Source organism: Camarhynchus parvulus, chromosome 5, assembly GCF_901933205.1.
Source record: "Camarhynchus parvulus chromosome 5, STF_HiC, whole genome shotgun sequence".
NCBI classification, from domain to species: domain Eukaryota; kingdom Metazoa; phylum Chordata; class Aves; order Passeriformes; family Thraupidae; genus Camarhynchus; species Camarhynchus parvulus.
Window position 1 is genome coordinate 49,552,857 of NC_044575.1, and position 25,398 is coordinate 49,578,254.

Below are 25,398 nucleotides of genomic sequence, written 5' to 3' on the forward strand. Positions count from 1 at the left end.
TCAAGGGGGAAAAATGTGTCTTAGCTACCAAATTCCTAACATGTTGGGCTCTTCAGGGCTCTGAGAGAAGGCCATCCCCATCCTGATGCCAACCCGCTTATAGCAGCCTGCAGTTTCTCTTCTCGCCTCGTCCTTCCCTTCCCCCTCCGCGGGCTGTGAATCCTCCGTGCACAACAGTCAGGAATCTCTGCACACGGCAGGAGAAACCCGAGGGAATTTGCATAAATTAGAGGGGAGAAGCGCGTTTCAGGCATTCTCTCTTTAAACGGCGTGCAAATCACGCTGATGGCAGATAGAACCGCCTGCCCAAGCGGGCAGCAAGGAGCTTGCTGCAATCTCATGGAAAATTGCAGATTGAATAATCAGATCTGGCTTGGTTAGCTAAAGAAATAATTCTCACTTCTCACGACTTCCCTCTGTCAGGAGAAAGGCAGAGGGAAGCAGAGCAGCTCAGCCGTGCCCCTGCAGCAGCGCTGAGCTTGGCAAAGCAGTGAAGTCAGCAGGCAGGGCTGAGATCCCAGCCCGGGTAGCACAGCTCCCTGCTCTTCCCGAGAGGTTTGGGCGAGGCTGGCTCCATCCATGGCTGAGCAAGAGGCAAGTCAGCAGCAGGAAAAGCTCTGCTTCAGCTGGGAGCTTTCAGGTGCATCAGGCTCTTTTCACAGCCAGATTGCTGGGTCAGTCAGGTCGTGGGGAAAATTATGACCTCCCCATGGGATTTAAAATCCTAAAGCCCAGATTTTCCATGATATTTAAGCACTTAGATCAGGCACAGATCAGATGAGAAACAAAGTCCCACTACTCATATAGGTGACAGTATTTGGGCTCTAAGGCAACTGTGTATTTGTGCCATGGTAGGTGCCCTGCACCCAGGTTTCCCCAAATACTCCCTCATTCCTCAGGCAAATCAGCTCAGCTCCAGGGCTTCTGTATCTCAAAAGCCCTTGGCACTGTCAGGACTGGCCTTGAACATGCCCAGGGATGGGACATCCACAACATTCCTGGGCAGATAATTCTTCCTGGAAATCTCCAGAGAGGGGAGGACATCATAGCACCTGCTTAAGTATTCTGAGATGCAGCAGGAAAATGCAACTCTTTTCCACAGCAGACTAAATGGTCCAGGAAAATCTTTTTTAGGAAATACTCCACTGACTTCCTTCCACATGTTGCATTTTCTGCCCCACTCATGGCACTTGTCATGGATTTATGCAGACAGCTGTCTGTCAGAGAGTAGAATGAAGCAGAGAGATTTATAAATGGTTCTCTCTGCATGTTGAGGGATAAGCATCCTTCAGGTTCCTTGGAAAGCCTAAGTGAGAGCAGTTATTGGCAAATTTTTAGCCCATTTCACCTGTTAGTGTAGTACCTGCTGAAATAATATGTGCTCTACCTCTCGTCCTTTATTTCAGTTTTTGACTTTTGGCTTTTTTGCCCCGATGGACACCAGGCTTATTCATAAATGTCCAAAACTTTCTGTCAGCCTTAAATCTTCCAGGCCTTTTTTTGGCCTTTTTCCAGGAGCAAACATGACTCTTTTCAGGCTGAGAAATGGGGAAGATAAAGAAATACTCTGTTAAAAGAAGCTAAAAGAAATACTCTGTTTTAATCAAAGAAAAAAAAAAGTCTTATAATTTATCAAAATCCAGCATTACAACTAAAGTATCCAGAGATCAAAGGTAATTTTTTGATTGAAGTATCCACATCAAAAGAAGGTGTTTGTTTGTGAGTATTGTTGTAAGAATTGGGTCTGATCTGTTCAACTTTTGACCTGCTTTAGTGTTTCACTGAAGAGCTCTCCCAAGGCCAAATCCTAGTAAGGGCTCTGGCAGATGAGCTCCTGCCAACTTTGCTGTAATTGTTTAAGATTTATTTGTCCTTTTGTCCTTCCCCCTCAGTGTTCTCTGCCCCTCTCCCAGAAGATGCTGACCACCTGCAGCAGACATGGCCATGGACAATGGTGGGGGTTACTGAGGCAGAGGCTTCTTAAATTCCTCTGGAGGATGAGACAGAGCTGAGACACCAGTCTGGGTTTGGCATGCCTTCCCTGCAGGCACTTGTCCAGCTCTGCTAGAGGGCTCTAAGCTTCAGTGCAGGAGCACCAGCACACAGCTGGGAGAGGTGACTTCAAAACCAGCTGCAGCTGTTTGCTGTGAATACAAGGAGGACTGGTGGGCCCTTAATCCTGCAAATACTCATGCATGTGTTTATAACTGTGAGCAGTTCCAGGAACTTCAGTGGGGCTTGAAGTGGAATTGGCACGTAAATGCTTGCAGAGCTGGGAGCCTGCGTTTGCACAGGGCCAAGCTAAGAAAGCTTTGATTCTCACACATTGGAGCAATATGTCTCTGCAGGCAGATGACACTGCAAGAAAAGTCCCCCAGGCTGGTTTAGGCCCTCTTCCTTTCCCAGATGCATCCTGAGATCAAGAGCAGACACCTCCCTGACTGCCAGAGCAGCTAGCGGCCCCTCGCTGGGTCTGTGGGTGGCAGCAGGATGGAGAGGGTAGGCATGGTGCCCTGCACTTCTCCTCCTTGCACAGCCCCTTTGGCAGAGAGCTCAGCCTGAGGCTCAGCTTCTCTCAGAGCTGCCCTCCAGGTGAGCCTCACCCCAGTGAATATCTCCACGTGTGCTGCGTGAGCAGATAGAGGAGCAGGCACTGACAAGGACTGTCCTGACAGAGCTGTGCCAACAGATCCTCAGGCTGGCCAGACACTTCTGGCTCTGCTTGCCCAGCCCTGTGTAGGCAACCCGAGGAATGGTTTTGGGAACATGTCACAATCTACTTTTGCAGCTATTTTTGCTTCTTAGTCAGAAGCCTGACATCCTGAACTGACTCCATGGCTAGCTGTGCTGCTGAGTAACCAGCAGAGTATAAAAAGGCTTCTCTCCAGAGAGAGCTCAGGCAGTGCCAACCTTTGGGTGCTTAGGCTGAAGCATCTGATAAAAACAGCCCACACTTTTCTGAGGTGCTGGGCACCCTGAGCTCCTAGTATACTTCATGTAATTTATGCTTTTTTTTTCCTTCAAGGCATTTTGAAGAAAGCTGTTCCCGATGGCTCATTTTCCCAGGGGCTGTCTCTGCCCACAAGGTCTGGAAGTGCTTCCCAGAGACCGCCCTCCATGGATCCCCCCCTCGCCTCCTCCGGCTCTGGGTCTGAAATCCCGACATTTGTGAGGAGCTCAGACACTGAAGGTCCGAGTCAGGGCAAGCCCAGGCTGCTCCTGACTGTTGCCAGGACAAAAAGCGGCAGCAAATCAGCGCCCCCCGGGTGCCGAGCTGCCACCAGGTCCCGCACATGTCTCTGCCAAGCCCAGCCTGGCGCTAACGCTGCCAGCGCCTTTGCTTGCACTTCATTAAGGTGCCTAATGAGCACAGCAGCGTGCAGGGGTACTCTGCACCGACTGCGAGTCTGGGAACCTCATACCCAACAAATCCCACATAAACATTTCCAAAGATTAAAAAAATAAGTTGTAGGAGCAGCCACTAAACTGGCATTAAAGTGGCATGCTTTAAGCAAGAAAAGCCATGAAGTTACAGAGAAATCTGCACTCACGATATTATTATAAACTACGAAACGGCCTTTAGTAACAGTGTCACAAAACAATTTCTCAGATATTACAATATAAACAAAGACTGTTTTTTCCCTTCCTCCTTAAAGAGATACACCCTGGCTTCTGCCCCCTTTTCCAGCCGTGTTTGTACCGGGACCCTGCAGAAGGAGAAGGTGCAGAGGAAGCTGTCAGAGCCTCCCCCCAGCCCGCGGCTCCGCCGAGCCCCCGGGAAGCAGGAGCGCCCTGCGGGCGGCTCCCAGCCCCGGCACCCAGCAATTAGCTCTGTTCTCCCGCCAGCATTTGCGGCTTAGCCCTTAAAAGCCGTTTCATAAATATTCGATGGCCTTTCCGACAGGGTAATGTGCCTCTGTGACATTAAAGAGGAAACTCTGCGAAGGGGAGGGATGACAACAAATTTATCCACCAATAGCACACTCTTTTGGCACAAAAGCACATTCTTATCTTTACATCCCATAATGAGAAGGCAGGGACGGGACTGTTGCTACAGCTCTCTGGGTGGGTAGATGTGGAGCGCAAGGCAAGGGTGGCTGTAAACTGTTTGATATTTTTCCCCCCTTGCCTTTGCAAAGAGAAGGACCCGCGCTTGCGGCCCCGCAGTGGTTTTTTCCCTAAGCCCCCGGTGAGGAGGACTTCCCACACCATGTCAGACTGCGAGGGACTGCCTGTGGGTAAGCTCCAGATTTATATTTACCCCGAGTCCTGCCGGCTGGCTCACATTCTCGGATTGCAAAGGCACACGCGGAGCCGCGGCAGGGAGAGCAGAAAGTCCCCGAAACCACCGCGGGTCCTGGTGCGGGGCTCGGAGTCCGTGCGGAGGGTGGCAGGGTGGCACTGCCGGGATTTCCTCCGCAGGAACAAGGGCTGGGCAGGAGGAAGGGTTCTGGAATTCAGGCTGATGAGGGACTGGTGGGTCGGTGTCCGCAGGGATGATGGTATCGATGTCTTGAGCTCACCGAGGAGAGTTTGTGGGGATGGCATGGGTGCCGTGGGACCAGGCGCTGTGTGTGTGTCCTGTTTGCTCCTTGATAAACCTTCCCGGATGGTAACGGACACAGCCAGGGCAGATAAATGTAATGCAAAGGGTTTGTTTGCTGAAAGGAAACAGAAATGTACATTATTGTTAAAATATGGGCATTGCACCCTTTGCCTGTGTCTGTGAAGGAATCCTGTACTAGGGCTTAGGGCTGTATCTGTCAAACTTCACTGAGCAGAAGAGCATGTCAGCAAGAAGCATGTTTCTCAGCTGTTTTTTAAAAACTTCTGTAGGAACTGTAAATATTATCTAGGCTGCCTGTAGAAAGGGAAACTTGTTGAAGTGATAGCCTGATTCTCTGCCAAGGCATTTTACTAATAAAGAGATGGACTACTGGAAATGCCCTTTATTTTTTATTTTACCATGGCAAGCATCTTTTCACGTGAATATGTATATGCAACATGTACTGTGTGGCACTCCTGTTCCATTGGTCTGTGGAGGCTGTGCATCAAAGATGAGGTTCTGGGCTAAAAAGTGTGGCTGGAGAAGGAGAAGGCTGCTGCAGTGTTTTTCTTTTTTCCTCTTCTCTATGCTTCCATTTTACAGAGCAAATCCCAGGTCCAAAACGGCTCAGTCATAACTGGAGTGGAAAAATATAAATTATGTATATGGTGCAGAGTGAGCTGCACCATGCACAATTCCATGGGCTGTTGCTATCAGCTAAAGACAGGAGAGATGAAAATTAATATCTCCTGCCTATCTGCTCAAATGGGTGAACTGTTAACCAGCAAAGTTTCGCTTCTACAGGCTTTGATTTTAAGGGCCTGGCCCCAGTTTGCTTATTAAGCACTCTGAGTTGGGGGTGGGATATTTCAGGGTGACAGTATCAGTATCAGCTGGCATCTGATATTAATGATGAAACTGATATTGAGAGTGCATGGCATCTTGTGTGCAGAAATTACTGATATCTCAATTACCTATACTGCTGAAAGGACTTTCGAGTTTTCTTCCAGAAAAACATTCATGGATGCATTGAGGGAAGGAAGCAATTTCCTATGGTCAGGAATGAAAAATAAAGTGATGTTTACACGTGGATTAGAAATGTGCCAGAAACAGGTTTATTTCTCTCTGTTCCCCCAATAATTCTCCCATGCTGCTCCCAGGAAGCAGGGCTCACCTTGCCCCATGCCAGGGGAACCTGTCCCAAGGGACAGCTGCTTCATGGACCTGGCACAATATCCTGTACTTACAGACGTGTGGATGCATGTATATTAATATAAAAATATGCACCAAACCAGCAGTGGACAGAGAAATGGTGGTACTCCATCAGATTTATTAAGCAATCTTAGTGAACCAGTTGCTGACAGCTTGCTTTTCATGTCAAGGAATTTTGAAATAATTCTCTTTGTGGCTATTGCTCTTTGACTAGCTAGGTCAAAGTTTAAAACTTTAGCCATTTAAACCTTAACACTCCATAAAAGGAGTTGCAAAAAATCATCATCAAACCTTCTAATGCACTGCTTAGTGTTCACTAGTGCAGAAATGCCCCTTTGCTGAATCCAATGAGCACAGCAAGGCTGGAACTGTACTTCCAAAATCCTTGGTTTTGAATGCAGCCAGATAATACAGCTACAAAAAGTTGGTGCAGTGACAGATATCATTAGCACTGCAATGTGGCTGCAGTCCAGAGCCCTGTTTCGAACATAAACCCTACAGCCCTGTGCATGTGCCGGTGTATACACATGCACAGGGCTATAAATAAGTGTGGCCAAAGCTCAATATTAGTGTCAAGGGTATGTAGTGCTTCAGTAACCTCTTTGCAAAGGGCATGCCTCACGAACAACCTGGAGAGTTGCACTTCGTAGTTACAGGAAATTAATGCCAGAGTTTTTAGGCTGCTTGCAGCCTACACAAGAATGTAGCAGGAACAGCTGTGTAATTGTTCCCTCAGAAAAGCAACTTGGGGGCAATGGCTGAATACAATCTTTGACTTAAATAGCTGGATATGAACGGCTTGATACGCCAATAATTTTTTAAGGGACTTTATTCAGTAAGAGTATCCTACTTCAGTGCTGGAAATGGTTATGCAATTTTTCATGATGAAAGCATTGGGTGTTTTTAAATTACTGGTTTCTGTTCAATTTCAGCTTGGCTGCGCCCTTTCACTGTTGTGGAATGGAAACTTAAACATGTGATGCAAACAAAGTTTTATTTTGTTGTTTGGATGTAGTACAGAAGATATTAAAATAGGATCTTAAATGCGAGAATGCAGATTACATGTAAGCAAGTGTACAGTTCAATTCTGGATTGAATTCCTATTAAAAAAAAAGACATTTGAAAACCTTCTGAGATTTGAAAGTGAACAGAATTCTAAAATTTACACTAATAATTTCCCATTGTAACACAGGGAGATAAAGAAAGAAAGATCAGTCACTTCAAGACAAACGCGCTCCTATTTCTTCCTCATTAGCAATTATTGACACACAGATGCTATCCATTAGTGCCAGCTACATAGATTTCTTGTCACTCCTACAAGCAGATAAAAGAAAAGCACATCAATTATTTAAGTGCTTCCCCTTGTGTGTATTATTTTCCTCTTGTAAGGAGTCATGGCTCAGTCTCTGAACGACTGAACGGCTTTTCACGCACCCAGCATTTTGATTAGGAATATATGAGTCATGATGGTTCTGCTTCTTAACACAAACCTTTTGACTTCAGAAAAATCTCTGAAGTCATGCAAGGGTTCCTCAAGTGCCTCTTTTCTTTCTTTCCCCTTTCAGCCACAGACTGACTTTGAATAGCATGGGTAACTTCTTGTGGATAACACCACTGTTGAAATAACACAGGGTATTGAGCCATAACAGATGAAGATTATAGTGCTGAAGAAGAACACCAGGAGTCTCATATATGCATACTTTCTCTGTTATTTACTGCAACAGGGCTGAGAAGGGAAGAAACAGAATTGATGTAGCTTGTTCTGCAGCAGGTGGCATGCGAATCTAACCAAATTTCCTTAAAATTCCTCGCAACCTTTTATTTGCCTTGTTTCAGTAGAGGAGGAAGCAAGACTTTTCATCTGAAATATGTTCCTGACTCTTTAGCTAAATACTTCCTTTCAGAGCTAAAATTACATGTTTCAAACATGTCTTTAAGACAGACTGGAGCCAGTTGATAAAATTGGTGTTTTCCGAATTAGGATATCCCAGAAAAATATGGGAATTTAGATTTCCTGAAATTCAACGCATTCTGCACTGTCATGGAGAGTCCATTTATCTCAGCCAGAGAGGCTGTTAGTGAGCAAGGCCTCCAGCTCCCACGCCTGACTGTCTCTAACAGCCACTGGGAATAAAATATGGCCCATGTGCATTTCTGTAAAAAAAGATCATCACGCAGCACACGCATGAGCACTACTCCTGTCAAATAAAATTGTCCCACTTTCACATACTCATATTAGCATAAGACTATGCTTGAAATTCACATTTCGTTAGATTTGGTAAAGAGTGTCTACCTTTTTGCAGATAAAGTGGTGGAGCACCACTTCTGCATCACAGTTTGCAGGGTGAGCCCTCAGTGAGAGGCAAAGGCTGGAATCACCTTGCAGAGTGGCTGTGCAGACTGCAGCTAGTGCTCAGGGATAAGCAGAGAAGTGGGAAGGTTTTTCCACATATCGAGCCAGTGCTGTAGTTTAGGAATGAAATGGAATGACTCCAGCATCTCAAGAGAGGGGTCTGCAGGATGAGCCATAGCTCCTGACTGCACTAACACCACCAGCACTGCCTTACATGCTCAGAGCTCCCCAGGAGCACCCTCTGCCAGGGGAAGGTGAGCCCAGGGTGCTGGGGTGATGAACACCTAGCAGGTATCTGTACCATTTTTCAGGGTTTGGGATGGATAAACACTTCACAGAAACTCTAATCTTCATTAATGGACCCCTTGGCAAACTCATTTCCTTCTGCATTTGGGAAGTCAGCTTAGGAGATGAATGCTAGCTATTAGAAGCAGTCACACATTTTCCAATAGAGTGTTCTTTCATCACAAAATACAGATGTTACTAATTCAAAATGCAACCTTTTGTTGACAATGACAATATATTAACACATTTCTAAAGACCATATTTTTGAAAATTGAAATTGAGTGGGGGCAAGACAGAAGGCCTTTGGATGCTCAGGTAAAATAAAATCAAATATAAAATCTGGGAGTTTGATGAAAATGGAATAGAAATACCAGAATTATCTTGGCAGATGGGAGTCCTCCTTCTGACCAGCTCTGCTGCTCCTCCAGAAATTCCATGTGTCCTCAGTCTGTGCAAGAACTGCCTTGAGCAGCAGGGGCCATGCATTCACTGAGGATGATGATGATGAAGCAATCATGGTTTAAAGCTTTAGAGAATGTTTGGAACACAAAGGTCAGACAAACACAAAAGGAAAAATGAGTGACTCTGGTGCCCCAGAAATCCATGTTTTGCAAGAAAAACCCCAGGAGTAGATTTTTGGTGACGAGCAAGCCCCATGGAGACACCAGACTGGGAGCCTGCCAGAGGTGTGCCTGGAAAGCCCTCTCTGTTCATACAGTGTTTTAAGACAGCCCCATGAGTCAAAATAATTCAGGCTACTGTCCATGAAGGGTTAAAATCACCTGGGTGCAGCCTTCACCTGGTGAGCGCTGAGCCTGGGTTAAAGAGCCTGCTGAGGAGGGGTTCCCACCTCTGAAGGGCTTTCAAAGCCTTGGGGCTGCGTGGCTCAGCTGTGCTCTCTTCCCATGCACCTCCTTAGACGTTTTGTTGAGGAAGAAGGGGCTTTTCCACTTGGGAGAAATCTGAGGCCTCCCAGACCACAAAGCATTTCTGTACTGAGAAAGGGAGAGAGCTGGGAGAGAGAGATCAAGGAGCAGCTCCACATTTGCACTTGGGCAAAATGCCACACATGGCAAAGACAGCTCTTAGTCACCAAAAGCAAAGATGAAAGAAGATGATCTCTGTTGCAGCCCAGTCTTAGGGGGTTCTCAACAGGGATTCAGCCTAGCTTAAGCAAACTTAATGTACCTGTACATAGCTGGGTAGTACAACACCCCTGTGCCACTGATAAAGTTATTTCTGACAACTAGCTCAAAAGTTTGCAACCTCTGGAATTAAAAAAATGGCAAACTCTGTTGTTAGCTTTGTTTTTCTCCTCCAGCATGGATGTCCTGCCCCTCAGGCCTGGTGGTGGTTCTGTGGGAGCTGATTATGTTCTAGGAGTGTCCTGAGCACGGGCACTGGGTTAGTCTTCCATCTCCCACCTCTGCCTTTAAAGTAGCAGCTGAGGTTTCCTTCCAGACTAACTGGACTAGAACTAGACTACTGGACTAGTCTAACTAGTCTACTTGTTCTAACTAGACTACTGGACTAGTCCAACTATGCAGCTGGCAAGCAGAGCCTGTGCCAGTTCACTGCTCCTCTGAAGCAGAATGTGAGTGTGTGTGCTATGTGCTGCAGAGGCTCCAAGTGGGGTATTTGATTTAGCAGACACATTAACACTCATTTGCACAAGAAAATGTTTGTTTGTTTCTTTGAGGAGGGGTGCAGAATGAGGAGAGCTCTTTCAGGCAGTCAGTAGAGGCAGTAGAAGTTTGCACGAACATTTTCTGCTGGTGGTTAAGGATCTAGTTAGGAAATACAGAAGATGCTACATCTTTCCCAAGTGCTCCTCCCCTCCTCCCCCATCCCAGTGGGAGGATTTTCCTTATCTGCAGAAATACTTGGAAGCTGTAGTTTGTCCCAGGGTCTGTGAGCAAGAGCACTTGCTCTGTACTGCACATTTCTGAACAGTCTTATTCCATGATGTTTGCAGGAACTTAAGGCATGCAAAAAACAACCAGACTGTTTTTCCTCCTCCTCTCCTCCATCCCTCATAACATCTGCAGTATTTCCAACATATTCTGTGTTAAGCCATCAGCATTTGGAAGCCATAATTGCATTTAACAATGTCTGGAGCCTTCTCTTGCTGCAGACCTGTTGTACAGGCAGTAATTTAGAGGGTGGGCCCCCTTCCTTTCCTTTGCCATTCAGACTGCAAACTGAATGCTCAGTGTGCCCTCCCAAAAACCTGGCCAGTGCCCAGTCTCTCATCATCATATTCAGTTGCTTCTCTGTCCCTGTTATTTCTTTCCTTACAGACTGTGATCAGCTCCCTCTCCACACATTTGTGGCTTCCCAATTAAATTTGTAATGTTAGGGGTTACCTCACATCTCAGACCTCCTCTAAAACTCACATAAAAGATTGTCAAGATCCCCCAAATGCTTTCTTCCTTGTGGGAAAGAAGCTCTGGGGCAGAGGAATGGGCTCCTGTCAGATGCCAGGTGCTGGCATGGACACATTCATAGTGCCCAGGATCAGTTCCCTGCAGGAGTCCTGGGTTTCATGGAGCAGCTGAAGTCACCCTTGAGTCAGCAGGGCACACGGGGACTGCCAGAGCTGCTCTCTGCTTCTGCACACGGTCTGTCACTCACACAAACTGCTTTGGGAAGAAAAGCAAGCCCTTGCTCAGAGGACTCCAAGGTGGGCTCAGTGAGATGGTTGTGACCCTGGAGGAATCACAACAAACTCTGAGAAGACTTTGGGAAATACAATGCTGTCTCCATCACAAAAACCAGAGCATTTCAGAGAGGTGCCAATGGCTGATTTATCTCAGGCAGTTTTTCCACACTGCCCGGGTGGGAACCCCCCAGCCCCACATCGCTGCTCTCAGCGCTGTTTGTATGGCTCAAGGTTCCACCACTTCAGTGCTCCTTGGGAGAACACAGGCTCATCCACATCAAGTGTTATGAAGGCATGAAATTAAGTTTGGAGAGATGTTTGAAAGGTCCAAAATCCCCTCAAAATCCATTGACACTACCTGAAAAATTGGCATTTCCTATGTGGTGATTCTTACTTATTTTGCAGATAAATACACATGTACACACTTATCCTTTGTGATGTGTTCTTTGTGGAGCTGCAGGATGTGCTCTGCCTTTGCAATCACAGAGTGCACCCAGAACACTTCCCAGTGACTAACATTGTTACTGTGAAAATGGTAAAATCCTTGCTGCTGAACCACAAGGTGAAAACTCTTGCAGTCAGACAACTTGCCTGAAGAGGTCTGGTGAGGAAAGAGAGAAAGAGAGAAAGAGAGAAAGAGAGAAAGAGAGAAAGAGGGAAAGAGGGAAAGAGAGAAAGAGAGAAAGAGAGAAAGAGAGAGAGAGAGAGAGAGAGAGAGAGAGAAAGAAAGAAAGAAAGAAAGAAAGAAAGAAAGAAAGAAAGAAAGAAAGAAAGAAAGAAAGAAAAGCACACAAAAAGAGCTGTGCGCAAAACATCTGAACACCTGAGTAATTTTTCACAGAGACTCAAAAATCTAAAGCAGTGACAGCAAGCTGAGCATCTCAGGTTGCATTTGATCATGTGATTATGAAGGACCTGACTTCAGGTTAAACTTATAATTTGCACTTCTCCCACTCATGCTTTGGGACAATGACCCAGATTTCTTGAAATCAAGCCTTTCCATTCAGTCCAATGAATAAGGGTCACCACTCTCAGAAATCTCAGCAACATCTTTATCCCCCTGGGCCATCAGTACAAATTGTGGCTGGGTCAGTTCATTGTACTCCTCAGAGCAGCAGCCTGAGCCCTGTGCTGTGTGGTTGGTGAGATTTGCTGGGTGAGGCCCCACCAGCAGGCACTCGTGGTGCGTGAGAAGCACCAGGCATTGGTCATACCTTGTCCCAGCACAACTGCTCAGAGAAATGTATTTATATTTGCACTAATCAAAACTTAATGAATGTTTCATATTGCCCCTACTGAAACATTGCTAGCTGTGACTCAGCAATGTCACACAAAGAGCCATGGCTGCAGAATTATTCAGAGTTTATATGTGAGAGGCTGAGGCACATCAAGATTAAGCCAAAACCAGTTCCCAGTGCTGTGGGTGTGTAATTGGAGATGCCAAGGAGCTCCTCTTTCAGAGCACCCAGCACACCACTGTATTTCACATATTCAAGCTCCATTGGCAGCTGTGAGCCCTGGGCATGTCCATAAATCAGACCTGTGGTCTCTGGTCCAGCATGAGGAGATGAAGAATCTGCCATTGGTGACCATTTGGGAAAACCTGGCTTTCCACAGCTGCTCCATGGACCAACTCTTGTCCCTTCAAGGGCTGCTCTGTGGCTGCAGCACAGATGCAATGCAGTTCCCAGCAGAATTTTCAAGCTAACTTAACCTGAAATTGTCCTTGATCTTCCTGGAATGCTATTCTTTACCATGTTCAATATCTTCTAGAGGTGAAGCTGGGATGTTATGATAAACAGCATATTGGAAACACATATGTCATGAAATACAAGATACTTGAACTAGATCTCTAGCACTGGGTACACTTGTTATAATAACTTGATATTTCAGCAATTGCTTGGAGATGCTCTGCAATGTCAATAGCTTCACACACAAACATTTCTGATACAGGAAACCTGTCTTTGGGACACTAAAGCTGTCATTTTCTGAAGCTCTTTATCTCAAATCAGAGGTTCCCAGGTTCATCTTGTTGCTGTGATAGTCAGCTGGCCTTCTGACACCCATATGACTTAGGCATGATACTGCAATCCCTTTGTGCTGGAGGCATATGGACCACACGTGGAAAGGATTTTGAGAAGGAAACTGTTATTTCCTGCATCTACCATAAATTCCAAATGGTATATTCAGGCATAAGTGTTTAAAACCAGACAGTGCATTGATGAAGTGGAGACAATTTATCTGGGAAACCTCATCTAAACTCTTTGATTATTCTTAGTGCTGCCAACTCTGATGTTTATCATGAGCCTCTTAAGACTTGTTTTAATTTTTTTTTTCCTAAAGCCAGGTTTCTTGGGTCATGATTTTTCGGTGGCTGTCAAAATGTCTATGCACCGTCTGTTTTCACACAGTCAGCAACACATGGGGCTTGTTATGCCACTGGAGACTGGGGGTTTATTTGGAAAGATGTTTTGGTCAGGTATTTAAACATCCAAGGCTTAAGAAGAAGCATCATGTGGGAAAGTGTGAGAGGATCTGCAATGTCTGGAACAGATATGGTAGACTGAGGCATGCAGTGCTCACATATGTAGGATGGAGAATAATACTTCTCTAACAAAAGCTGTCTTTCTAAACACCAACCACATTTCTGCATGTTTTCATTTTGAATCATTTAATGAAAAAGATTGGAAAACTCCAGGGAAATCATTCAATCTGCTCACAGTTTTTCACAGGAGGAGTGTTTGTTTTCTCAGCAAACTCCTCTCCTACAATTATTTCATTTCTCCTGGCACACAGAGGAGCTGGAGAGTCTTTTTGCTGTCCTTTACTATTCCCTGCCTACTCTGATGTCCAATAAAGTGGGAGGAGTAAGAAGACATCTTCACTATTCTCCCACTACACTGGAAGGAGAAAACCACTGAAAATTGACCAGATGGCACATTTTTGTTGAGGCATGGTGAGTCTCAGTCCCTACTGCAGGAATTTTTGTGCTCAGGCCAATCAAAACATAACCAACACCAGCAAGGATGCAGCACCACTTTTTGCTTTGGGGATCATCAGACCCTGAGCAAGAGCATCTCCCTGCTTCATTCTGCCATTGGGATTTCAGCAGGACAAAGCCAGTTTCTGAAGTACCACACGTGCTCCTGTGCCATGTCTCTCATTCCCAAGGTCAGGGGTCCCTGCAGAGGAAGGGAGGCAGAGGAGCACCCAAAAAAGCAGGAGAAAACTCACTCTGGCTATGAGACACAGCCAGCCAGCTGAACATCTCAGTTTTGTCCAAGGGGATAATACAGGATTAGAAAATACTTGTTTGTACGAAACTGATTTTACTTTCTCTCACAGAAATATGCCTCAGAGTTGAGCATGTGCATTTGCTTCCTTTTCCTAGTGAAGTTCAGCAGCTGGGATGTCCTAGATAATGGTGCCAAATTTTTAAAGATTTCCTTGTTCTGAGACGATTGCTCAGTTGACAATCTGCCTTGTTAATCGAGCTGCCTCGAGGGACAGTGGAGAACTGGAGGCAAGTGGATGTTTCAATGAGTCCCACGGAGAGTGAGACATCAAATTTATTTTCCACTACTTGACAGAGTGCCTTGCCACGGGCCACCCAGCTCACCAGTCAGTCCTGGAGAATGCCAGGGAGTGAAGGCAGCTGGGCAGGCACCCTCCAGTACAGCTTCAGCAGGCTTGGCCTTGCTCTCCTGTGCAAAATCACTTGTTACCTGCAAGATCCCAGACCTGTCCTCTCAACAGTTCATAGCATCTGATGAGCCCATGTACTCCAATTTCTGTGTTGATCCAATATCTATAAAAGGTGCAAAAAATCAGCAGGAGTGCTAATTACTGAGCTCAGACTATGGTCAGAGACAGTCCCAGGCTCCTGCCCAGAGAGGGAGGTTAACTTTAGTTCAGTAAGAGGTTATTAGATCCCTGTTTCTCCTTCCATTATTTCCCAAAACCACTAACCAGAACTGAGTTTTCTTCCTTGTCTAAATTCTCTGGCTACTGATGATGTTTGGCTGCCTTGTCTGTACTTTCAAGGCCTTATGCTAAATTTAGACAAGGAGGAGATTCTTCTCCTCTGGACCTTCATTTGTGGGTTACTCACTGAATGCTGCAGGCACAATGTGAGTTAAAATCCCATTTGCTGCACAGCCAAGTGGGTTAGGGCTGGAAAATTGATTTCTTCTTGCTACCTACTAGAGCTGCACACGCCCTTCATGTGAAGGGCACGTGCCTTGTGCCCTAAGGGATGCTGCTGTGGGTTTCCAAATACTCAGGATCACTTCTTTCTTTTTTACATGTTACCTAAGACAGGCACTTAAAAATTCTTTCTTCAGCTGTGTATGGGGACCTCAGGAGAGCCTAAATAAATTATATCTGTGCCACAGTGTGGTGCTCCCTGGAGACATTTCCTCTGAGACCTCTCTGCCCTTTCTTCACTTCTTCGAGTCCTGCCCATCTGCTGCTGCCTTACCTGTTCTGCCCACCAGCAAGCCTTGGGAGAATATCTTGATTTTATCCAGAGAGGAAAGAGGGGAGCATCAAAACACCAGTTGTAAGAATTCAGGGGAATAATGTTTTTACATCTGAATAGTCATGAAGTAGAAATGAAAAGTAATTTTCTGTCCTCAATGAAGAGTATGAGAAAATTCTTTGTGCTTATTAACAGAAAGCATCTTCTACTATTTTTGCATCTTTAATAAAGGTGTGTTTCTCCAATTCTTATGTGATAAACATGGAATTCTACCAAGTATCCAATGCTGACACAAACTACAATAGTGAAATATGATCCACTTGCTCCTGTCACTGAAACCTCAGAGGGGAATTACAGCTTCAGCAGGGTTCATTTGAGGTATACTACTTAAGGTAATAGGGCTGGACAATCTCATTAAGATTTATTTCCACCCCATTTAAGCACGGGTTCAAAAGTACAGCTGGAGCTGTACTGGCTTTATCTTTGGCTTACAGAAGAGATTGGAAAAAGAGGTAAACAGAAAACACTCACTCAGCCACGCCATGAGACTGCAGTATAGAGCAGACACAGGCTTGTGCCAGGCTTGGAGGCTGAGAAAATTGGAACAAACTTTTCATCCTTATTACATTGCATAGGCTTTTTCCTTCTATTTCCCCTGCCATGGAATTTAGGAGATATTGCATCATTCCATTAGGGAGAGGGAGGCACAAAACAATTGCATCTGCTCTTCTTTAATGGTAGTCCACCATGTTCACTGGATTTCTTCCAGACCTGAATTTGTCTGTACCCATTAGGGAAATGTATTGGTTAGGAAAAATACATTTTCAAACATTTCAGCTTGTGTTGCAGATTCCCTAAGCAGTCTGAGATGTTTACAAAGCTCCCAGCACATCAGGCTTGTCCTCCTGCAGACCACAGTATTGATGACAGTAATCCTTCTATCACACTCCAAGTGCTTCTTCTTGCTTCTGTTGAAGCCATCCAGACTGTGAGTTATTTGGCAGCATTTTTCTCTTTTTTTTTTCAGTGTAAAAGAAGCAGAGGAGATCTCACCTGGGAGAGGAGAATTTGCTAGATAGCAAATGCAGCAGCCCCCTGTATTTGCATCATTGTCCTTTTGGTGAGAGTGAATAGAAGCACCCAGAAGCATCAAATGCTCGAGGCTGGCTGCTCCTGCTCAGACTTCTGGTGATGCTGCCCTGAAACCCAGGGGCTTTTAGGATCAGACATCCTGTAAGCCACAGGCAAAGCCCAAATTGCCAGCACAGTCCAGCTCTTCCTACTGCAAGCAGCATCTTCAGGCGCATCCTGGTGGGAGGGTGGGCTGCAGACTGCAGGGCCAGCACCAAGGGGAGCCTTCAGCAGGCAGGTGATGCAAACAGCAGAGGACATGGCCCCAGGCATGTCCTTGGTGTTGTTCCACATGCAGCCTAATCGAGCCCTTTGGTCTGCGGTGGATTTTCTTGTTCACACATTGCACTCTCACCCTTCTCAGATTTGGACCATCCTTTGTGGTTTACCCAAATCCAGAGTAGATGAGTACATCCAGAGAGCCCTGGAGAGTACTAAGACAGGGAAAGGCATTTGGCCCTCTCCAGCACTTTCTGTGAGAGAGCCAGCTGAGAAGTAAATCCAGCATTGCTGTTCCCTAAGTTTGATTTCCTTGGCACTTGTTAGATGCACAGAAATGTACAATCAACACTGCCATGTAGACAGGACTAAAATTGGAATGTTTGGAAGAAAAATAAGGGATTGAATAGAAAGAAAAGTGGAGTCGGCCGTTCTAAGGGCCCATCACCATAGCATCAAGACATTGTTTACAAAACTTCTTTGTTAAGAAGTTTCCACATGCTCTTTCTTTCAATTTCAGTTAAACTCAACATAGTCACTGCTCTGGATTTAAACTGTGCCCTGAAAGGCCTAAAATCTAAACATGGAAACATTTAAGTCATGTGCTAAAAGAAGAAATGGAAGCTGCATCCAGTGCTGAGTGAGGACCCTGGGCTGACCCTGGTGGAGCTGCAATGGCCCCATTAACAGCCAGGTAAACACCTCTTGCAAGCCCCAGAGCTGCCATGTTGAGAGGAAAACCCAGCCATGCCATTGCTCAGTGGGGAAACTCTCCTGCAGGCCCCAAAGCTGTTGTCCCTAGGTAGAAACCCCCCTGCGAGCCCCAGAGTTGCCATCCTGGGGTGGAAATCCTTCTGCGAGCCCCAGAGCTGCTGTCTCATGGGGACAACCTTCATGCAAACCCCAGAGTTGCTGTCTTGGAAGTCCAAGGTAACAAGAGCTGCCCAGTCAGCCTGGTGAGCCAGGACATAACATGGCCCCTCAATCCCTGCATCTCCAGCTCTGCCTGGCACACCCCTGCACCGTCCTCTCCTGTGTGATCTAGGTGCGCTCCAGCCCAACAGCAGCAGAACAAAGCCCTGCTTATTTTCAGTGGCTGAGTTGTGTGAAATGCAGTTTAGACTCTGGCATGAAAGGAGAAAATTATTTGGGTGGTCAAACTTCATTTTCTTTAATTTGGAGTTATTAAGAATATTTATATTTTTAAACACAATGTTTAACCTGACAGCATCCCATTAAAATGCTTTATATAAGCTTATTAGGAGCTTCTGTGCAGTACTATATTTATTGCAATTAGCAAATATTAGTTGCTCAGACAAACTTCAAGGTATTTTTTCTGCCCTGTTCCTATTTTGTTCCTCATCTCCTTGCCTGCCATAACCTAAGCCTAGCTTAGCTTAGATTCTTTCACATATCAGCCTTTCTTCCTGACAAGCCTTAAAGAAGGAGAAATTAAAAAAGGAAAATGAATAGAAAATTAACCATTAAGAGCCTCTGAGAAATCAAAAGATCCTTTTAGATTAAGTCTCTCAGTAGTGTCAAGGCTAGTAGCAGTGCCAGTGGCATTAGTGGCACTAAGTTACTTAATTCTAGTATGATTCAAAATCATTTGTAGCTGTGAGCTTATCCAGAGTAAATCCTCATCCTCCCAGGTCTTTTGTTTGCCATCTCTTGACAAGCTACATTGCATATAAATGAGGTGATGAAACATGTGAAGGAGGAATATATTTTCATTTGTATTGAAGTTTCATGCGTGCAAATGCTACTGTACAAATACCAGTAATGAACAGTATTAGTGGTTAATGAACTCAATCCTTATTTGGGCTTTGTTTTGGGGGTTTTGTGCCCTTACACTGATATGAAATATTGAAATGAAATGAAGGTTTCCCTGAATAAGGACAGAGGCCAATTTTAAGAGATACTTAGACCTCGCTGCAGTCAGTGGCAAAGGGTGGCCCAGCTGGCCTGTTCCAGCCAGGATGGGTCTCACAGGATGGCTGGAATTGAGCCTCTGGGGTCTTTCATGGTTTGTGAGCAAATCCGAGGCTGCTGAGCCACTTTAAACCCACAGACTGTTCAGAATCCCAGGGAGGAGCAAAGGTTTGGGTACCTGAGTCTCAGAGCCAGAACACGTGCCAGAACTCTGCTAAAAGGGCTGGTTCAGGCCTTTCAGGAGAACTTGACACTCCTGTGTGTACACACAAATGCCTGAGCCTTGACACTGATGAGCAGATAAGTTCTGGTGCTTATCCTGCAGCCTCCTGAGAGGATCCAGTGCTGTGGCAGAGGCATCCTGGCTGCCTGGGCTGGCTGCTGTGCACAGGAGGGGTGCAGCAGCACTTAGGGAGCAGGGCAGAACCTCTGCTTGACCCTCCACCACCAACCTTGACCTTTTCCCTGGCAATGCTACGAGGCTGTGCTGGGAAGGGCTGCTGGGCCCCTGGCAGCCCTGCTTGGCTGGGGTGCAGCATGAGATGCTAATGCTCCTCTGCCCTGTGCGCTGGCCTGCACTCTCCATGAGTGATGATACCTGGGAAAAAAGACCAACTTTTTTTGAGGCTGTTAAAGGTTTTTTTACTTTTTCTGGAAAGGGGGAAGATGAAGGTGTCCATGAAGTTCACTCACTCACTTAACAGACAAAAAGGCATCCAATGATTATGTTCTTCATTTGAATAGATCTCACTGTAAATGTGCCAGGTATGTGGAACATCAAAACTATCACACAAGGTTCAGAAATCAGTTCAGAGAGTTCATTTTATGGGCTTGGGCAATGAAGGCCCTGGTTTAAAATGCCATTCTTCAGCTATTAATTACCTTGATTTAAGGACCCAACTCACAGGTATTTTCTAATTCTGTTATTTTCTGTTGGAGTTGCTTGGGTCTCTGCTTCTCATCCCAGCTGTTGCTGCCCTTTCCTCCTAATGCCCTCCAGTGGGACAGCCTACTACTTCACCAGTTGGGAATCAATCCCAGTGAGTCTCTTGCACTCCAAGTGCTCATCACTGGATAAGCACGACCCCTAAAGGCCATTGAACTGTGCTATGTGTCATTGCTACCACCAGAAATAATCAGTCGCAAGATGTCTGGAGCTGGTTTGCATTCCCATCTAGAAATATTCATGCTGGTCTTTCTCATTCCCCATATTTTCACTGATTTCAGGGAGCTCTGCTTGGACCTGCTTTGGGCTGAACTCGTGCTCCTAAAACCTCAAGGTCTCATCTATTTTATTTTTCTTGGAGGTTTTTGGATCCAAAAATGCATCAGCTGAACAAGTGTATCTTTGTCTTGTTGTGCCTTGTACGAATGTAATCTTTATGGCATGTACTGGCTGAACTGAAAAATATCACTGATGCCTACTTCCACTGCCTTTCCAGGAACTGACTTAGGACACATTCTCAAGATTAATGCCTTGGCTGATGGTGAGGAGCATTTAGAGTGGGACCAAGATAGGGTCAGATTACATGAAAGGAGAAACACTAGCTGCAAAATCCACTACTATGCAGAAGAGAGCAGAATAGCTCATGGATTTATTCACCAGCATTTCAAAGCTGCTCTGCTGGAGATGGAGCCAGCTACAGCACTACAAACTGGAGTCTGCATTCCAGTTGTTTCCTGTGATCTTGCACTAGTTGGTTTACAGAAAATTTAAAAAGAAGGATAAATATCGCCTATAAACCCTGTTGCCAAAGAAAATGCAGGAGGTATTATTTCCAGCTGCTTACTCATTAAGAGGGAACTGCAGCACTTGAGTCTTGCTTTGCTTTTTGGCTGCTGGGAGCCAACAGTTTTCCTCTGTGAGTGTGGACCTGTGCACGCCCAGCTCTTGAAGGAAAACAGGGATAAATCACAAGTTTTCCGAAGTTACCTTGTTAAAATAATATGTATGGCATAAGCATGTGCAATCATAAACATGCTGTTGGAAGGGAAAATGTTTGGGGAAACTTTTACAAATTGGAAGATGAATATGCTGGTATCTCTAGTCGTGCTCCAGTAAGGACATGCAGTATTACGTGCAGAATTGCCTGAAGACATCACTGCCTTTGCCAGGGATAACAGTGTTTCCTAACAAAGACAGATTGTGCCTACAGGGAAAAATAAAAGAGGTGGCTGCCAAATAATATCAGTGAATCTATCGAGAAAATACTATTTTGTTACAAAAAAACCATAAAAATCTGGTTACATGGCTTGTCTAAACTGAAGGGACTAAATTGTTGGTAAATAAGATTCCTTCCAACCCAAACAATTCTATGGTTCTATGAACTAAGTATAACTGCCCAAAGGACTCATTCATTATTCCCCAGTTATCCTACTGCAACTTAAATACCTCACAAAACAGTCCTTAGCAGCAAAAATTAAAACCAGCTGTGTTTTATTAGTTACCAGTGAATCTGCTCATCAAAAGATGGGAAGGAAAGGAGAGGAGAGGAGAGGCGAGGCGAGGCGAGGCGGGAGAGGAGAGGAGAGGCCAGGAGAGGCCATTAACCCCAGCATCCCAGATTCATCCCCTCTGAAGGTGGTGTTCATGGGCACACTGATTACTGACTGGTGGTTTCAGCCCCAGGAAAGGCCTGACTCAGCCATGTGCAGCTGCAGGGATGCTCTGGAGGAAAAGCAGGTTTTGGCTCTTCTGTGCTTGGGGTTCACACCAGTAACATCAACATACACTCATTGTCCTGCCCTCCCAGCTAAACACCTCTGATTTACCTGCCCTTCACACTGGAGCAGACATAAGGAAGACCATTGGGCAGCTAAAGAAGCATCATGTTCCATCATTCTCTCTAGTTCTACTGGTGGGGAGAGTTTGCATACAAAAAATAAAGGATACTTCCAGGAGTATGGTGATATTTTAATAGATAACAAAAAATTCAACAGCTCCAAATACAGCCCATTTCAGGTTCAAAATGCCTATCAATAAGCTCGGTTACACATTCATAAATCACCACTTGAAGTACAAGGATGTCACCAAAGAGCCCAACTTAATTTCCTCCCAGTCCATGACAATTTCCAGGGCTGATTTAAAACCTGGTCATCACCTTAAGTGGGTATGTCTGGAGGCTGGAAATTTAAGTCACATGAAGCTTTCCTTCTCACATGAAGCCTTCCTTAGCTGTAAGTTCTAGAAGTCATCCAGTGCAATTCTTTATTTCTTGCATAAACCAGAACAATACAAAGAGGTTTGCTACTGAAGCTTAGCAGCATACTCCTGTTTCTGTTATTATTCTAACATATAACCTAAGAAAGGGGAAATTCCTTGGCTTTGTTTGTCGGGGCTTATTTTATTATTATTTTTAATTTTGGGGGAGGGCTGGTTTGGTTGGTTTTTTTTTTTTTTTACAATGTTGTATGCTCTCAGGGAAATAATAGACAGTGATTTATTTATGAAATTCCTACAGCAGGAGGAAGCCACACTTGGGTCTTGCTGCCATGGAGGGAGATAAACAAACTAACATATTTAGCTGAAGAATATGTAACCCATAGGAAAGCAGACTGAACAAGACTGGAGAGACATATACAAGCTGGCAGAGCAGATACTGAGACAGGGAACAGAATGTTTAGATAGAGGCGCTTATGGGTATTCCCCACCAACAAATGAATCATCCAGGGCATAAGTGGCTATTTTTAGCAGCAGTGTCTATGTTACTTTTGCCTTTTACATTGAGAAAACTGTGAAGCACTAGGTGGGAGATGCTAAAAATCCATACAGAGCAACGCTGGCCTTCCTTGTGCAGATGGGCAGGACTCAGAGTGCCTTTGGCCTGGCTGTGCAGTGGACCTACAGAGATGATGATAGATAGATAGATAGATAGATAGATAGGTAGATGGATGGATGGATGTGAGGGGAGGTGTCTCCATGGAGTAGCAGTTCACTCTCCCAACACACATCATCACCAGGTGGCTGGAGTGGGACTCCTCCCTTTGTGCTGACAGCCTCCACTTCCATGCTTCCCCTCAGCTCCTCTGTGGGGATCAGGGAGATTGCACATTCTGATATCCCAGTCACTGCTCTGGGCAAAATCCTTTGACTTCAGCTGTAAGGATCATGATTTAATCCAACAATTTAGCCCAATAATAGAAACCAGCTGGTAACAGAGTATTTGGTTTTGTCATTATGTTCACCACTTGGAAGTCACAGGCTGCAAAGCCCCTTTGATTTGTGGCAGGGCATTCCATTAACACATCCATAAAAACAGCCAAGATGTTTCCATTGACAGCACTTAACAATTTTCTCTATTCTTTGATGAGTGTTCACTTTGGATGGAAAGTGCTTTTCTGCACCATTGAAGCACAGCCAGTACATAACCTTGGAGCACTGGGAAGTGCTGAGATGCTACAAGAAGTCACACTTAGGAGAGCACATCCCCTCTTTGGCACTCACTGCCAGGCCCTGCGCAGCTCCCTGCCTGCAGCACGGCTGTGTCACCCACGAAGCAGGACAGAATGTGCCCTGTGACATTGAGGGGGGAATGGAGTTCATCTGCCTTCCCCTTTGGCATGATTACCAAGTGGATTTTGCATTCAATTCCTTGTATGCAATTGGTGGTAAAATCTATGCAGGTCTAAGCTTGCTCCCCATGCTTTTATTGGATAGCACAACAATGTGTACTTGTCTGGTGGAGGGGGATATAGAGACTAAGTTGAGAGGATGGTGTTCAAATCCAGCAGATCAGCATAAAGCCCTCAGGATATTATTCTTGCTGCAATTACAACTAACAGCTAAAGAAAGGGTAGGAGACTCTCACGTAGTGAATAGAAATGTTTCTCTTCATTTGCTTGTATGAGCACTGCAGACAAGGATAAATAGTTGCAACCATAAAGCTCTCAGTGAAAAATTGATCCCCATTTGTGTCTCTAGCTGCCTCCAGCTTTCCTTAAGGGAGGCAGTGATGGGTCATCAGTGTGGTCATTTTAAGCTTGCTATAAAATAAATCCTGATTCAAGAGTCTCCTTGAGTGACCTTTGCTTACATACACAAGAGTTTCTCATGCAAAGAGCCCCAGTGATGCTGATGCTAATAGGTAGATGGTAGAGACAATTTCACAGTGACTGCTAGAGACTGGAGATGAGGAACAAAAGCTCCTTTCTGAGAGCTGCTCATCCATCTCGAATGCTCTGACTCACTTCACCTCGTGTGGGACTGGCTGCCTAGAAAAACCAGCACTGCCATCTTTGTACCACGTGGCCAGGATCACAGCCTCAGCACACACAAAGCATTACTCATTGCAGCTGATCCCATTAACGCTGAAGACACAGGCTTGCACTTACCCTGGACGAGCTGCAGAAAAGGCTTCTCTATGAGAGGATTATGGCTACTGCTCAGATGCTCAACATTTCCTAGTTAAAATATTTCACAGTGAAGCAACAGCACTGTTAAGCTTGCAGTGTATCAGCATCTGTTTTATTTCTCCTGTTAAAGTCTTGCTAAAGTTTTTGGGGTTTTGTAAAGCTGCAATGAAACAAAAATGAACTATTGCTGTTCTTGATTTTTACAAAACTACTTACTTAAGAAACAGACAAAAAATCTCTGGCTCAGTTGTCCAATGTAATCAGACTACCAATGCAAAATGGCCATGCAATGCCATCTCAATGGAAGCAGTAAGATGAGCAGATTTCTGCTTGCCCAACATGAGCCTCTCTGAGCATGCTTGTATGCAAACACAAAGTCTGACATAAATTAGATGAACTATGTTATCTTGCATCAAAATATTTTCCCAGCTCTCTGTGTTTCCAAATATATCTAATTTATACATTACTGAGCATATAGTGCGCATTGCTCAGAGTTGAAGCAGGTGTAGCAGCTCTTCCCCTATTTAAATCAGAGATGCTGTTGCATATTTCAGTGGATAGAAAAGGTATTTCTCCAGATGGTGCCAGGTTTGAGAAAAAAATTGACAAATTCATAGTAGGCATCCAACACAAACCCTCCAAACTACAGTCTTTTACTGCAGGACATGTACTCTCCCTTTCCAGTGACCTTGCTATCCTAGGCATGTTCTTATGACATCACCTTAATGCCGTGGCTTAGAAACAGCTTAATTAATTTAGTGTCTGTACATTGCTGTCTGCTGCCATTGTAACATCCACATAAATAAAAAGAAGAGCAGGCACTCAGCTGCCTCTCATGCAGAGCCCTTTGAGTCCTGGCCATAACCCCCCAGCTGCTCCTGGGGCATCGCTGAGGAACATGAAATCCATCCCTGAGGAGCCAGCCCAGGCAGACCACAGTGGAGCACCAGAGTTCTGCGCAGGTCATTTGTTTCCTCCTTTACTTAAACCCAGGTTGTTGTTGAAATGATGATTGCCTCATGTTTTATAACAGCTGGGGTTTTAACTTAATTTACAAAGTAATTAATTTTCTTTAATTGTGATGGGGGCTTGCTGTTAAGTAGTAAGTAGACAGGGATGGTACAATGATGATTTCTGGGGTCTGGATGCACAGCTGTAAGGTTGTATCATTACTGTATAGTCTGATTTTAAATACTGTACTGCAGCAAGAAGAATTGTCCTGATCA

The 25,398-nt window shown here is 45.1% G+C and overlaps 1 protein-coding gene across 1 annotated transcript in view; it reads left to right on the forward strand.

The window, feature by feature from the left end:
- The first annotated feature begins 3,990 nt into the window (after positions 1 to 3,990).
- EML1 (EMAP like 1) overlaps positions 3,991 to 25,398 on the forward strand; it is a 121,448-nt gene continuing 100,040 nt past the window's right edge. Inside the window, exon 1 of the mRNA XM_030948615.1 lies at positions 3,991 to 4,238. Coding sequence (XP_030804475.1) covers positions 4,211 to 4,238 — 28 coding nt within the window. The 5' untranslated portion in view covers positions 3,991 to 4,210. The remainder of the gene's footprint in view (positions 4,239 to 25,398) is intronic.